The sequence below is a fragment of the Macrobrachium nipponense genome, chromosome 18 (genome assembly GCF_015104395.2).
Source record: "Macrobrachium nipponense isolate FS-2020 chromosome 18, ASM1510439v2, whole genome shotgun sequence".
NCBI lineage: Eukaryota > Metazoa > Arthropoda > Malacostraca > Decapoda > Palaemonidae > Macrobrachium > Macrobrachium nipponense.
In genome coordinates, this window is record NC_087211.1 from 53,792,966 (window position 1) to 53,808,536 (window position 15,571).

The following is a 15,571-nucleotide window of genomic DNA, read 5'->3' on the forward strand; positions in this document are numbered from 1 at the left end:
TACTATTTGGTTTCCTGGTTATACTGTCTTATTGCATCTATAGCGCTACGTGAGTCACTGAAAATAACAGAGACACTTGCTTTTGCCTCAGATATCATATCTAGAGCCATCTGTATGGCTGTGACTTCACAGGTAGGCTTTTTTTAATTAACATATTTTTCGAATATGCAGATGCTCCTACTCCAACATTATTTTTGGAGCCGTCTGTATATACCATAAATTTGTCGCCTTTTCTTCTAATGTGCTCCAAAGCATGTTGGCGGTATATTTCCGTACTTGTCATTTGCTTTTTGAGTAGGTAAGACAGGGAGGTACATATCTTTACTCGATTTAAAATCCATGGTGGTGGCAATTCCATTGGTGGGTGAAAAATTGGATCCATATTATGTATGTTCATTATGTATCTAGCTCTTTTTGGGAAAGAGCTAGTACTATTAACTGCTGTTACTTGATTACAGTTTTGGTTTGAAGCAGTAAGCTGCAGGAGACGATCCCGCTTGCATTGAAAGACTTCTTTGTATTGTTATTAAATTACGGTGATGTTTTAAGGGCAAAACACCTGCCTCCACCAAAAGTGAGTTTGTTGGGGACGATCGGAATGCTCCTGTGCACAATCGCACGCCTTCATGGTGCACTGCATCGAGAGATTTTAATGCAGATTCTGAGGCGGATGAATATATTGGACAGCAGTAATCTATTATGGATAAGACTGTTGCCTTATATATCATTAATAAAATGTCTCGCTTTGCTCCCCAATTAGTGTGTGATAACTTTTTTAATATGGCAAGGGCTTTGATGCCCTTGGCTTTAATGTATTTGATGTGCTCTTTCCAATTTAAATGTTGATCAAATATTACTCCTAGATACTTGATTTTTGTACAAAATTGTATTTCAGTGCTATAAAGATGCAGTTTGATTGTTTGGTTCTTCACCCACCTTTTGTCTTTGTAGAAGACGATTGCTTTTGTTTTATCAGTTGAAAATTTAAATCCAACTGAATTTGCCCAACTACATATATTTGAAATGGCAGTACTGAGAACTCTCTGAGCATGTCTCAAATTACTACTCGTATAGTAAATGACAAAGTCATCAACATATAAACTGTTTTTTACACCACTTGGTAAATTTATAGTAATGTCATTGATTGCTAAAGCAAACAATGTACAGCTCAAGACACTACCTTGAGGGATTCCTTCTTCCAGTTTATAGGTTACTGAGTAGGAATTTTCTACTCTTACTTGAAAAGTTCTGTTTGTTAAGAAGTTCTTAATAAATATTGGTGAGTGGCCTCTTAGTCCCTTGGAGTGGAGTTTTTGCATGATGTTATGTTTCCATGTTGTATCGTATGCTTTTTCTATATAAAAAAATATAGCTACTGTTAATTTCTTTTGTTCAAAGCCTTTTTTTATATGATCTTCTAAATGTGTTAAGGGATCTCGGGTTGATCTGCCAGCTATTGAACCAGATTGTGTTGGTGTTAAAATGGATTCTTTGGTTATTACATACGTTAATCGTGCATTAACCATTTTTCTAAGATTTTGCATAGGCAACTTGTTAGAGATATCGGTATATAATTGGATGGATTACTTGCATCCTTTCCTGGTTTGTTTATTGGAATAATTATGGCATGTTTCCATTTATCAGGAAAGACACGTTTTAGCCAGATACTATTGTAAAATTTTAATAAATATGATTTAGCCATAGGAGCTAATTTTTCTATCATTTCAAATGATATTTTATTATATCCTGGTGCAGAGGGATGACAAGAGTTGATGGCATTATCTAGTTCATCCATGTTAAAAATAATAGTTATATCCAGGTCTTCAAGAGTTTCAAAATTGAGTATTATATTTTCTTTTTGTTTTCTGATATTTTGAAAATTTGTATCTAGGCTGGAGTAAGCACTGATGTTTTCAAAATGTTTCCCAATTATGTTTGATATTTCATAAGTATCATGGTATATTTTTCCATTTAAATGTATTGCACTTCTTGGAGGTCTTATATGTTTTCCATTGATTTTCCTTATCTTTTGCCAGACATCCCTTGTGGATGTTTTTGAAGATATGTTTGAGACATATTCCTTCCATGATGCGATTTTTTCAGCTATTACCGTTTTTCTAAATTTGGCTGTATATTTGTTATATAGTGGTTTAATGTGGTTAATTGTTATGTTTGTTATAACTATTTTGTTTAATATGTTTATACTATAGGGCATTTTGTTGAGTGATTTAAGGCGAGTTTTGAGTCTGTTTAGATTGCGACTCAATATATGTTTTATTTTACTTAATGTTAGATTCCACCATGGGACAGGGGATTTTGTGGAATGTGATTTGGTTTTTGGAATACTTTTATCTGCAGCATTTATTATGAAGTTTGAGAAGGATTCACATGTAGTATTGTGATCTTCATTATGTGGGAAATGGGTGGTATGTTTCGTGTGTATAGGAAATATTTTATCCCAGTTAGCTTTTTTGGATATTATATCTTGTAGGTGGCAATATTTTGACATTACTTAAGTAGTTCAGAATGATTGGGAAATGGTCACTTGTGTATGAATCGTCTAGGACGTTCCAATCAAATTTCTCCGCTACATCATTTGAACATAATGAAATGTCAATTGAAGAAAAGGTTAGGTGTGTATTTGAAAAATATGTTGGAACTTCACTTTCATTGAGACAATACAGGTTGTGTTTCATTATAGTATTCTCTATGTTGACTCCAGATGTGTCAGTGGGGTTATTAATATCCCATAATGGATTATGTGCTTTAAAATCTCCTACTATAAGTAGTGGTTCCTGTATACTTTTGCTAATAAGTTCAGAAAAAATCACTGAAATTTGCATTGAAATTTGGTTGGTTATATAAAATTACAAATAGTAATTTTACTTTTATCAGGCATATACAGTTTAATTGATGTTATTTGATATGGCATAGATGGTATGTCAACAGGTTCATATGTAATGCTATTATGAACGTATATGGCTGTGCCTAATTTTCCACCGTCAGTTGGTGAATAACAGGCAATTTTATAGTGTTGGATATTTGTAGGGTTACTTCCTATATTGTGTAGACATATGCACATTGGGTTGTGGTCTCGTATGATTCTTTGTAATTCACCCAGACGTAGTCGGGTTAAGAGACCATTTATATTCCATTGAATGATTTTATATTCCATTATTGGGAGGAATTGGTGTTAAATTCTGTAAATTGATTGCTGATTTTACTTTATCTCGTAGTTTATATGCATTTGAATTTATTTGTGGTTTTTTAATCGTTGTATTTGTATGTTGGTATTTTAGAATTCTGCAGTTGTTTGTTTTCATAGTTGAATATTAATAAGTCTATTTTTGATTTTATAACTTCCTTTTTGTATTTTTAAGGATTCAGAACATAATTCGTTCTCATGTTGGTGTGTTAAAGGGCACCTCCTTAATTTGGTAAAATTGTCAATACAATTTCGTACTGTGTCCTCTGTCTTGGTAGTTAGTTGGTTATATGTACTTACAAAGCATTCATTACAACCACAAGATGAAGCATGTTTGGTAATGTTAATTATTGGTTCAGAAGTTTTTGGTCTAGCTTTAGAAATTTCTGGTTTTGTAATTCTATTGTTTCTTTTCTGTAGTGATAAGGACTGTTGGTTTGAGGGGTTATTTGTTTTGTTGTTGTTAATGGGATATTTGGGTCTTGTGGATGGTTGGGGGGTGATAGTTATATTTTGGTTTGGTTTAATGGTATGATTTTCATTAGTATTATTTGATGGAAATTGTAAAGAGTGATCTTTACTGTCCAGATGTTGGCTGTTTGATTGAGATTGAGGGTAATTGTGTATTTCCACTTGTGATGAGGTTAGTTTAATATCTTTTTTAAAATGTTCTCCTGGTGTAGTTGGAGTCTCTCTGGATTGATTGTAATTTTCAATATTTACTTTTTTTCCCTTAGGTGGGGTTCTTTCTAGAATTCTTTTCTTTTTGCCAGTTCGATTATCATCATTATTTAATTCTTCTTCTATTGGAAGTTCTTTTCCATGGATAACTGAATCATCTATGTTAGTGGTGGTATTGGTTGTTGTAATATCACTTTATTTTGGATTTCAGTATTATTGGTATGAAATCCAGTTTCCATGTTTATACTATCTTGTTTGTCATTGTGCTGTTTGATGTCTTGATTTTTAGTCACATTTGAAAAGGTGGGGGTTTTGGATGGATTGTTAACGCCTCTTACTTTTAGCTCAAGTCTGGCTTCCATGACTGACATTCCTGTCCTATTTATTAACAACTGAAGTTCTGTGTTTATATTGGTAAAATGAACACTCCTTAGATTTTGCGTGATGGGCTAGTCCACAATTAATACATTTTGATTGATTACAGTTTTCCAATTAGTGGTATGGTCATCTGGTGCACAGAGTGCACATATAGCCTTATTACGGCATCTTTTGTATGTGTGTCCATACCTTGAGCACTGTGTACATTGTAGTGGTTTAGGAACAAAAGGACGAACTTCTCTATTTTGTCCAAGAATTTTTATTTTAAATGGTAGGTCTTGGCCTGTAAATTTTATTTTGGCAATGTTGATATTTTTACTTTTATCTTTCCTACTTGAAATAGAGTATATTTCTAAATCGTGGATATTGTTATATCTCAATTTTAGGGAGTCTAGCAATAGTTGTTTTGAAGGAAGCTCCTGCTCGCTATTGGGTAGGATGACTGTACCCTGTACATAATTCAATGTTTCGTGGCTTGTAATTATTACCTTTATATATTATTTATTTGCTGTTATACTTAAAAAGGCAGTGGACTGCTTTTTATTGGTTACTTGGATAAGCCATTCATTGTCCTTGATGGTGGTCTGCATTCCATGTCTTGTGTTGGATATATGTTAAGTAATTTGTTTTCTAGCATCGCTGCTGAGATTTTGTTGTCAGCTTTGAGGACTAGAAATCTTGACCAATTATCTGGTCCAAAGAGGTCATCAAAATGTACCAATGTGGGATTAAGTCGGTAATTTTTGTTTCTTTTGGTCCTTGTTTTATGTATGTTGCTTGTCTATTATGATTTTTATATTTTTCTGTATTGCTGGGAGGATTATTTGTCTCTAATTCAGAATTATTGTTCATCATATATGGTTCCATTGTTACGATATTGGAGTTTACCATTCTATTTTTGTTTGTTTCTTTTTTATTTATGCACTCTATTTGGTTTTCTGGCTCTGCTGCTTTACTTGGAACAGGGTGTTCCTTTGTATCTTTTATAGTACTTTCACTACTTGTGGCAGTACCTAGGAAATTCAGGAGTGACGTGCCAATGGTCATCAACTGTGCCGTAGTTTTTCCATCATGGGGCCCAGGGGTACTCAAATCATTTATTTCACAGTTCATAAATTTTGAGCTTAAAAAAAAAAAAAAAAAAAAAAAAAAAATTCTTGAAAAGATATCATTGGCCCTTTGCGAAGTTAAATCTACTGCCAAAGGCACAAGTGAGAAAGGACTCCCAAATGTCCGCATCCCTACCCTACCCCAAAAGGGGATGGCATAACATGATTAGTATGGCCCAAGTGTAAGCAGAACCCGCTTGCTAGGGCTAAGAGTATTATGTTAATACAATTATCCCCATCCTAATCACATTATGGGCAAACTGGATAGAATGCCGAGAGTTCTATTCCTAGAACCAGGCCCCCCCTGGAATCCGTGGTCCAGCTCCACAGAATAGTTCCTCCTGAAAAACAGGTCCGAACATTGTCGGGTAGATGATGGATCTACCACAGTTCTCACTATTTAGCTTCGGATTTAACTCCACATTAAGCCATGATATGTTTTCTCATTTATTTGCTTTCAAAAATTTTGGCAAAAAATGGAAAAGTCCACATAAGTTTACTCGAAAATATATAATGTCATATGGGACTCTTGGGTTCGAACCTGGGAAGAGATTCCTGAGGTTCGAGAGCCCCCTCACCACGTCAAGGTGGTCCCAAAATGAGGGGGAGTAATTTTCAGTTAGAAGTGTTAGGTTTTGTTGGTTAGTTATCATTATTTGCCACATCCACTACCCAACGACCCATCGTCATTTAGCCAACTCGCACCTCCTGTGCCCCCAGTACCCCGGGCGCGCCACCTTCCCCCCCCAGTGAACATATGGGTCCGTCCGTGGTGGTTGCGGAATTCAAACATGGCGGCTGTGTTTACACTTCGCTAAACACTTGGTAGATTGATCTATAGAGCTATTCCACGGCGATCTAGACTATGGCAGTTGATGTTTTCCTATGTTATTTTACTTGCTTTACAAGAGTTGAAGGGAATATTTTTTCGTTCTACTGGAACTAAACTTTAATTTACCCATAGATATAAAAGTCTAGATGCCGCATCGGCCGGCCAGACATACGTCATCAGGTCCGCCATCTTGGCGCGGTAATTCAAACAATGCAGCAGGCTGCAGTATATGACGTTTTTTCGCCACTATTCGCTTAATATTGCACGGATTTTCTTGTCTGATGGTTCGTTACAAAGCTTACATAATTCCCTACAAGGCTCTAATAAAATAAAGTTGTTCCTTATTGTTTGAAAGTTAACTTGCAATGACTTTGTTTTAGCAGGTAGGGGGAAGGGGGGCTAGTTGTACACAAATGTTAATATTTACCCATAACTATTGCTGTAAACAATAATTTGAAATGCTGTCATAAGACAGATTACTAAAGTAGGCCTACAGCTATGGATCTGTGCAACTTAAGTAAAATCTTTGTCTCTCGAAGTGCTCTGTTAAAAAATTCCCCAATATAATTTTTGGCACAGGCCTACAAGTTTAAGTCATAAAACTGTAGGGTTGAGTCTAAAATAAACTACAGTAGGCCCTAAAATAACTAGGATTTCTGTGTTATCTAGCCTTTGCATCTCTGCCTGCTCCTTTGAGCCTGGGGGGGTGGGGGTTCTTCCAATTTTTTGGAACGGGATGCTCCTCAGTGAATTCTGACCTCTAGACCTGGCTCTGGAAAATTAAGGGGGGATCAAAAGACCTCGTCTAGTGGCAAAAGTGACCTATCTCTAGACCTAATTTTATATGGTGAAATAATTATATATAACTTAAATTTTTCACAAAACTACCTTTAATTTGCTCAGACTAGGATATATCATTATGGCAAGCATTAACAGTTCAATATAGCTCATCTCTAGACCTGTGTTGTCAAGGACCCAAATTATTATACCTTATTTGGGATAAGGGCTTGGGCCATCTCTATACTTCTACCCTTCCAGAAGGGGACCCATCTATAGACCAAAATTGCCAAAATGAGCCAATCCTGACGAGCAACCCTGTATACCCGGTCATAGTAGTCCCCCTCCCCCCACCGAGCCTTTCAGCCTAGGCCACAATCATAAAGCCAGTCTAATTTTTTTTTTCAGCTAACTGTTCATTGGTTTGGTCACACATGTAAATTTAAAGCTATGGGTGGCCTTATGGGTCATTAAGCCTATACTTTGAAGTAACAACTCTCAAAATGTATTGCACAATGATTTATTTTCATGATATTTTTTCTTACATTGAATGTATATATAACATTTATTGTACATCTGTGCATTTATTTATAAATATTCCCAGCAGTTTAAACAAGTTTTTTTTCATTGTTGTTTCCAACAGTTTAATGATACTACATTGTAATGATAATCTATGTGCATTGATATGAAATTAGCAGGCTAAATCAAAACATCAACAAAAACTCATTATGTGCCTTGCTTGATCATTTAGTTCTTATTACAAGGACCAGACTAACACTTTAATATTACATAGCTATAATGCAGTGAAAGAAATCTAGAAACATCAAATTAGTGTCCAACATACACGATTTACCCTATTGACCTAATGGCCGTTAAACAATATTGTTTTAACCATTTTTTTTTCGTAGGCTGTCTTATCACAGCATTTCAAATTATTGTTTACAGCAATAGTTATGGGTAAATATTAACATTTGTGTACAACTAGCCCCCTTCCCCCTACCTGCTAAAACAAAGTTATTGTAAGTTAACTTTCAAACAATAAGGAACAACTTTATTTTATTAGATCCTTGTAAGGAATTATGTAAGCTTTGTAACGAGCCATCAGACAAGAAAATCCGAGCAATTTTAAGCGAATAGTGGCGAAAAAACGTCATATACTGCAGCCTGCTGCATTGTTTGAATTACCGCGCCAAGATGGCAGGCCTGATGACGTGCGCCAGCCTATTCAGCTAGCGGCCGATGCGGCATCTAGGCTTTTATATCTGTGAATTTACCTTTGAACTCATACGTCGACCCGTTGGTACCGTCATGTAGTCTTCAAAGGTAAATTACTGCTTAGTTACAGTCGTCCGAATAAATATTAGTTTCAAATCTTGTACAGCAAGTAAAATAACATAGGAAAACGTCAATTGCCATAGTCTAAGGAAAACGTCAATTGCCATAGTCTAAGCAACCGCGGATTGGTTCTGTAGAAATACCAGATAGTGTATGCCCCAAGGGGTAGTAGGGTTTGTATTTGCAAAATACTTAGCATCTGGAACCTGTTGCACTTAATGAAGTAGTTGAGCTTTGACAGATCCAGAATGACCCTCTTCTTGTCCGAGCCTTTCTTGGGAACACAGAAGAGACAGCCTTGAAATCGCAGGGACTTGGCTGGGCGGATGACTCGTTTGGCCAAGAGGTCCTGAACATACTCTTCCAGGAAAGGTGTTGAGTCCTGGAAGAACCACTTGGGGGGAGGAGGTGGAGTCTTCCACTTCCATCCAAGCCCTTCGGACACTACACTGAATGCCCAGTCGCTGAATGTCCACTGATGTTTGAAGCAGACTAGGCGACCCCCTACCGGAAGGGTCTCATTGTTTGCCTTGTCCAGATCCTCTGCCTCCAAGTTTACCTTGGTGGAGTCCTCAATGTTTGTTGCTGGCACCTCTGCCTTTACCGCCGCGGTGATCATCTCTCTGGGGAAAGTTCTGTCCAGAGTGGTAGACCTGAAAGTTGGCATTACCCTGTTCATAGTAAGGGTTGTAGGCAGGAGAGGGGGCCGGGTAAGGAGGAGGAGGCATCTGGTGCACAGGGGCTGGGGGAGGAGGTCCAGCTTGACGGTGTGATGTCTACTTGGGTCTCTTGGTAGACTTGGGCTGAGGCCCTTGGCCAGGGGTATACTTCCTCTTGTAACTGGAAGCATACCACTTCTCAAGAAGATTTCTATTCTTCCGGGCAGTGATATCGAGGATCTCTTTAACCAGATCATCAGGGAATAGCTTACCCCACATAGAAGAGTCGATCAGGCGTTTTTGTTAGGCGTATAAGCTTCTCTGGTATCCTGAATTCTCTCAGTATCCTCCACAATGCCTCTCGTTGTATACTGTCATATGCCTGCTTAAAATCTATAAAGGCATGCCGAGAGTCTTTATCATATTCCCAATATTTCTCAAGGATCTGCCTTACAATAAATATTTGGTCTATGGTTGATCTTGACGTAGTGCTTGGTAATCCATAGTAGTGGATTACCAAGCAGGTAATCCACTACTATGGTCTCAGTGTCTCTTCAGTCTATTATACAATAGCTTAGGTACAATTTTATATACGACAGATAAGAGACAAATGCCTCTATAATTTCCACATTCCGTTCTATCACCTTTCTTGTGAATTGGCGCAAACAGTCCCTCCTCCCATTCTTCAGGCATTTCTTCTCTTCTCTAAATTCCAATCATCATCCTCTCCCAATATAATTTCTCCATTTCCCCCAAGCTGTTCAGGAAGTTCTGTTTCATTTAACAAGGTTTTAAAATGTTCTACCCATCTCTCTTCAATTTCCTCTCTATCTACTAAAAGATCGCCATATATACTGCACACCATTCCTAGTTTGGCCTGGTATCCCTTCCTGATTTTATTTATTCCATGGAACTAGGCCCTCACATTTCCCCACCTGCTGTTGCTCTCAGCCTCTTCCAACTCCCTATCGATTAGCATTCTTTTCTTCCTCCTGTTAGTGTTACATGCCTCATTTCTTGCCTCTTTATATATCCTTTTCCTCTCTGCATTTCCCCTATTCTCTATCCATTTTAATCTTGCTTCTCTTCTTCTTTGGGCTGCCTCTCTGCATTCCTCATCAAACCATCGCCCTCCCCTCCATTGCCTCGCTCTGCCAACAGTTCTCTCTGCTGCTTCCAACGCTATAGGTTTTACCTGGTTCCAACTTACATCATCATCCACTTCTAATGCTGCAAATCTGTTCTCTACTTCAACCTGATATTGCAATCTTGTTTCCTCTTCCTTCAGTTTCTCAGTATCTATCTTAGCTGTCTGCCCTCCATTCTTTCTCTTTGTTGTTAATTTTATATGTATTTTTGCTGCCACCATGTAATGATCTGAATCACAATCCGCTCCCCGGTATGCTCTCACATCCATCAATGCTGATCAAAAAAAGGTAAGAACTAAAATTGGCATCAAATTCTGAGTAAATTTGTTGTAAAATACGTAAATTTACTGAGATGGAAGATTCAGTTACCTTTTTTGGATTTAATTTTTTTATATTTCTTTGCAAAATTACAATTATAACTGGCATACTATCATAAAAGATAAGAACTAAAACCAGCAGCAACCCCTGGGTATATTTATGAGCAAATGAATAAAACAATATGGAAGAGAAACACAACATGCCCCTTCAAGTAACTCGTAAGCCACCTACTTCGCTGATATGAGCTACTCTAAAAGTTGCCATTTGAGAATTTACGGGTAATAGAAGTAATGGAACCTTTTTCCTGCCCGATTCCCCCAATTCATTGGCGCATAATAATGATGCACACTGTGGGAAATTTGTTTCACTCAGTGGGAAGATTGAAGGGATATACTACAAAATTACGAGGGTAATTCCTTCCACTGAGTGTTCTCCAGTAATACAGTAAATTGTATGTAACCAGCTGTTAAGCACACAATTCTTCTGTGCACCTAATGTTTTCAGGCTTGTGTCAGAAAATCCAAAGGATTAATAATTGCTTTGTAAGTTTAAATAGGCTAGTTAAATTCACGTAAGAATTTAGGTAAATGCAGTTAATCTAATAAGGACTATGAATAAACTAAACCAAGGCCATAAAATTCCCAAGGCAGTTCTGTTTGGTCCCAGAATTCAATTAAGTTTTGACCCAGTTAAAGTAAAATTAAGGTAAACTAATCCCAAATAGTAATGCTAAGTAAACAGACAGACCTAATTGACTAAATTTTCTACTATGCCCATGTAATTATATAAACCTCTGTAAAATTGTTCAATCTATGAAATTATATAAACCCCTGTAAAATTGTTCAATCTAACTCTATGCCTAATTAATTCTCGCAAACTCCAATATTACAATAGCCTAACTACGTAACAGGGCTCAAAATTTAGTCAAGGTAAAGAAAACGGTGCATTATGTCTTAAATAAGTAAGTTAAGTTAAATAAGCAAGTTAATTTACATAAGTAAGTTAAACATTAAAAGAAGAAACTGCTTCCTAACGAATGACCGTTGGCTCAAATCAGCTGTCCAATCATGGCGGCCTAGCCTTTGTGGAAAATTGGTATGTTGACCTACCTTTTTAAGTTAGCCCAGTTTGGACACACACACCTTAATTCACTCCTAAACTAAAAAACAAATCCTATATATTTAATCAGCAAACCCAGCGACCTCTAATTATATTTGTGGAAATAAATTGGTACATTGACATGAAATGTTATTTTACTTACCGAATTTTCCGACAGCAGATCAGTGTGAATGGCTGTTTCAAATTTTGGTTGCAGATAAGGATTCGGATAGGATATGGGTTAGGATAGGTACAAACAGGAAAGGAGATCATACAAACCAATTATCTTAAGGGTTATTAATTTCTAAAACCCTACTCTACGTAAATTAAACTCAAGACGAAGTTTACAAAACAAGTTGTCGTCCGTCTTCCATGCTGTCTGTTTGAACAAGGCCCCAATGTAAGGTCAATGGTTCTTATCACTCCCTAAATCAATTAAATAATTTCTTAACTAATTTTATGGGACAGTTAAATCTATTTATTAAGTCTATCTATCAAATATTTTAAATGCTAAGTAAAATTAATCAGATTATTCAAAATATAATATTATAATTTCTGCAGAGCTTATACTAAAGAAAATGGAGTATAGTTAGAAAATGGATATGTACAAATAAATTTACAACATCCTCCCGGGGGGAGATAACACAAAACACAGGTTTGTGTTAGGTTAAACAGCTTCATCATTAATCAACTGCTGTAAGAATCGCCTCGAGCTGGTGGCATCTCTTCTCTTCAGTCTCTCTTCTTCTGCTTGATAGCCTTCAGAATTTTGACTGTCTCCTAAATTTTGCTCCGTCACATCTACAGTATACACATCCTCTGGCTTAGAGACCTCCAGCGGGTAAAGTTTGTCAACTGACCTAGTTGTCTCTCCATTGCCAGTCTGTAGCTTCACAACTCTGACCAGTCTATCAGAGCTGGGCATCAGCTGAATGACCCTTGCCAATTTCCACATGCAACGAGGGGTGTCATTATGTACTAAAACCACATCTCCTACTTTAATCTTAGTTTAGAACGGTTGGGTTGGCTCCCCATTGAAATAGTGTCTATCTCTTAGGGACTGCAAGTATTCCTTCTCCCACTGTTCTTGGAATGCATGTATTACCTGAGATACAAACTTGAATCTCTCATTACATTGTTTGTGGTCAAGCTCAAAATCTGGGTCATTCAGATAGTCCCGCTCTATGGTAGTGGATAACAAGTTTAACCGGTAGCCATACAACAGGTGAGAAGGGGTAAGGGCATCGATGGTATCTTGAGATGTAGCATCCACATATGTAAGTTGTCTATTGTTAATACGATGCTCTATCTCAGTGACAATGGTATTCAGTTCATCAGAATTAATCCTCTTCTTGAATATAGCTTTCTTTAGTGCCGATTTGACACTGCCAACCATCCTCTCATAGAAGCCTCCTTGATGGGGTGCCCTAGGTGTGATGAATGTCCATTTACAATTTTCCCTAGTCAGTGTGGACTATACGTCAGTGTCATCATACAAAGACTGAATCAAGGAAGAGCCAGTTTTGAAGTTAGTGGCGTTGTCAGAAATCATTCGATGAGGGCAAGATCTTCGAGCAGTGAATCGCCTGAAGGAGTTGAGAAAAGCAGTGCTGATTAAGTCTTTTACCACTTCCAGGTAACAAGCTCGTGTTGAGGTACAAGTGAACACGACTATGTAAACCTTGTCCATTTCTTTAGTGGCTGGATTGCACCTCAAACGGCCGGAGACTGTTCACTCTGCAAGCTGGCAGAGGTGGCGGAGGCCTGCGCACGGCAGGTCCTTCCAGACGCTTACATAAGTGACACTTCGTTTTCACATCTTGACACACTGTCTCAGTCTTGGTATCCAGTATTCTTCTCTCACCTTGCAAATTGTGTCTTGAACGCCTGCATGAAGAACATTTTCATGTGCTTGAATGACTATAAGTCTAGTCAAAGGAGAATTTGGAGGTAAAAGCAGAGGAAATTTACTGCTATATGGAAGGTGGTCAGCATTTTGTAGTCTCCCAGTGCATCACAAAAGTCCACTCTCATCCAGGAACAAGCCTAGGCATTTGACTCTGGTTGGAATTTTGTGGGAATTCTTGTTAAGGTATGACATCTCCTCTGGGAAATACTGACTCTGTGTGAAGCCAATAAGAATTTGTAATGCTTCTGAGTTCAGTACTTTGACATTTTCAGAGTTTACGGGTCCCGAGTTCTTAGTTTTACGATTCCCAATGGTACGTTTAAGGAGCCTAGTGAACTTAATTACTAACTTAGTGACATTTATAAGTTTAGGAAGGGAAGCGAACCTATGGATCTCTGTGGTACAAGTAGCTTCTTCACTGACAACTGTAGTTAAAACTTCTTCAGGTGTTTCAGGTGGGTGGCATGCAGATACTTCTGTCTGCTCAGACCACATCTCTGGGTTCGGGAGCCAACTTGGGCCATGGAACCAAATTTGACTTTTCGTAAACTGCCGTATGGAAATTCCTCTAGAGACAAGGTCTGCTGGGTTTTCTTCACCAGGTACATAGAGGTATCTCACTTCAGTGACCTGACTTATCTCATTCACCTTGTTGCAGACATAGATGTTTTTAGATTTGTTGTTCTGAATCCAGTGTAGGGCAACTTTACTGTCAGACCATATGACAGTGTCAGTAATCTTGACACCATCGGTAGTGAAAACTGTTCTGAGGTAGTCGGCTATTTTGACCGCACTATAGTTGGCAGTCAGCTCAAGTTGTGGTACGCTCTTCTTTTTAAGAGGGGTGACTCTTGCTTTGGAGAAAACCAGGTTTGCACCTTCCTATTGGTCCATCAAATAGGCTGCAGCCCCATAGGCCCTTTCACTAGCATCACAGAATATGTAAAGAGAGTAGTTAGTCCCTCTGTTGGCTGTGGAGTGTGGGAATTCCTGGTAAGATATGTTCCCAAGGTCTTTCTTGATCTTCGACCACTCTTCTTGAAGTTCTGGTGGCAAAACATCATCCCACCTTTTAGATAGTTTCCAGACCTTTTGCATAAGAACTTTGGCTCGTACAACTATGGGAGCAAACAATCCTAGAGGGTCAAATACTTTTGAAAGGTTGCTCAAAAGTAGCCGTTTGGTAAGCGGAGCGTTCTCAAAGGTAGGGGGTTTTATGCTTAAGTGGTCCGTCTTGTAGTTCCAATGAAGTCCTAGAACTTTGACAAGATCTGAGCCTTCTGTTGTTTCATCACCTTCTTGTTTTACCATTTCGTTGAAGGTTGGATCATTACTGATCAATTCTCTTAAAGGCATTCCGGCATCTGACAGAACTTCCTTTGCAACCTTGTAAAGGCTGTAGAGGCTGACTGTTGTAGGCAAGGAACCAATTAAGCTGTCCACATAAAATTTGGTCATGAGGAAACTAACTTCAGGTGAATTAGGGTAGGTTTCAAAGTGATGTTGCAAGGTCGACTGGAGTAGAAAAGGCGAGCAGGTGGCTCCAAAGAGAACTGATCTAAACCTATAGGCTTGAAGGTCCTTTTCATTGTTAAGATCTTTTAGCCAAATGAAACGTGTATAATCACGATCCCTAGGTTGGAGACCTACCCGTAAGAAGGCTTTGCTGATGTCTGCCGATACCGCAAATGGGTCGAGACGGAATTTCAGCAACAAGTCAGTTAGATGACTAGTCAAGGATGGGCCAGAGTATAAGCAATCATTCAGACTAGGGGCCTGCTCGTCCATTCGGGCACTTGCATCAAATACAATACAAATGGGCATCGTAGTTGAATCCTTAATCACAGGTAAATGGGGTAAATAATGGACATTGGTGAACTTGAGGTCTTCTTCTGGTACTGCTTCAATGAAGCCGAGAGACAGTTGTTCTTTGATGATATGGTCATAAAGAGTGCTAAGTTGGTAGGGAGTTGTTCCTTATCGACTTTCCAGGGGAGAGATACCTCATTTTATTATCGTCCTTCAACCATATTGATGGAATTCTTGAATTCTTCCAGTACAAATTTATCCTCAGGTGACATATCTTGATCAACAATTCCGACTGATTCTAAGGTCCAAAGCT

At 38.1% G+C, this 15,571-nt stretch overlaps 1 protein-coding gene across 1 annotated transcript; it reads right to left on the bottom strand.

Annotated features, from left to right (window-relative positions):
• Nucleotides 1–14,331: 14,331 nt before the first annotated feature.
• Nucleotides 14,332–15,273, bottom strand: LOC135196588 (uncharacterized). The gene has a single exon (XM_064223429.1). The coding sequence runs from the start codon at nucleotides 15,271–15,273 to the stop codon at nucleotides 14,332–14,334; it is 942 nt and encodes a 313-aa protein (XP_064079499.1).
• Nucleotides 15,274–15,571: the final 298 nt, after the last annotated feature.

Coding starts and splice junctions, on each gene's coding strand:
- LOC135196588 (XM_064223429.1), bottom strand. CDS start 15,273: ATGCCCATTTGTATTGTATTTGATGCAAGTGCCCGAATGGACGAGCAG.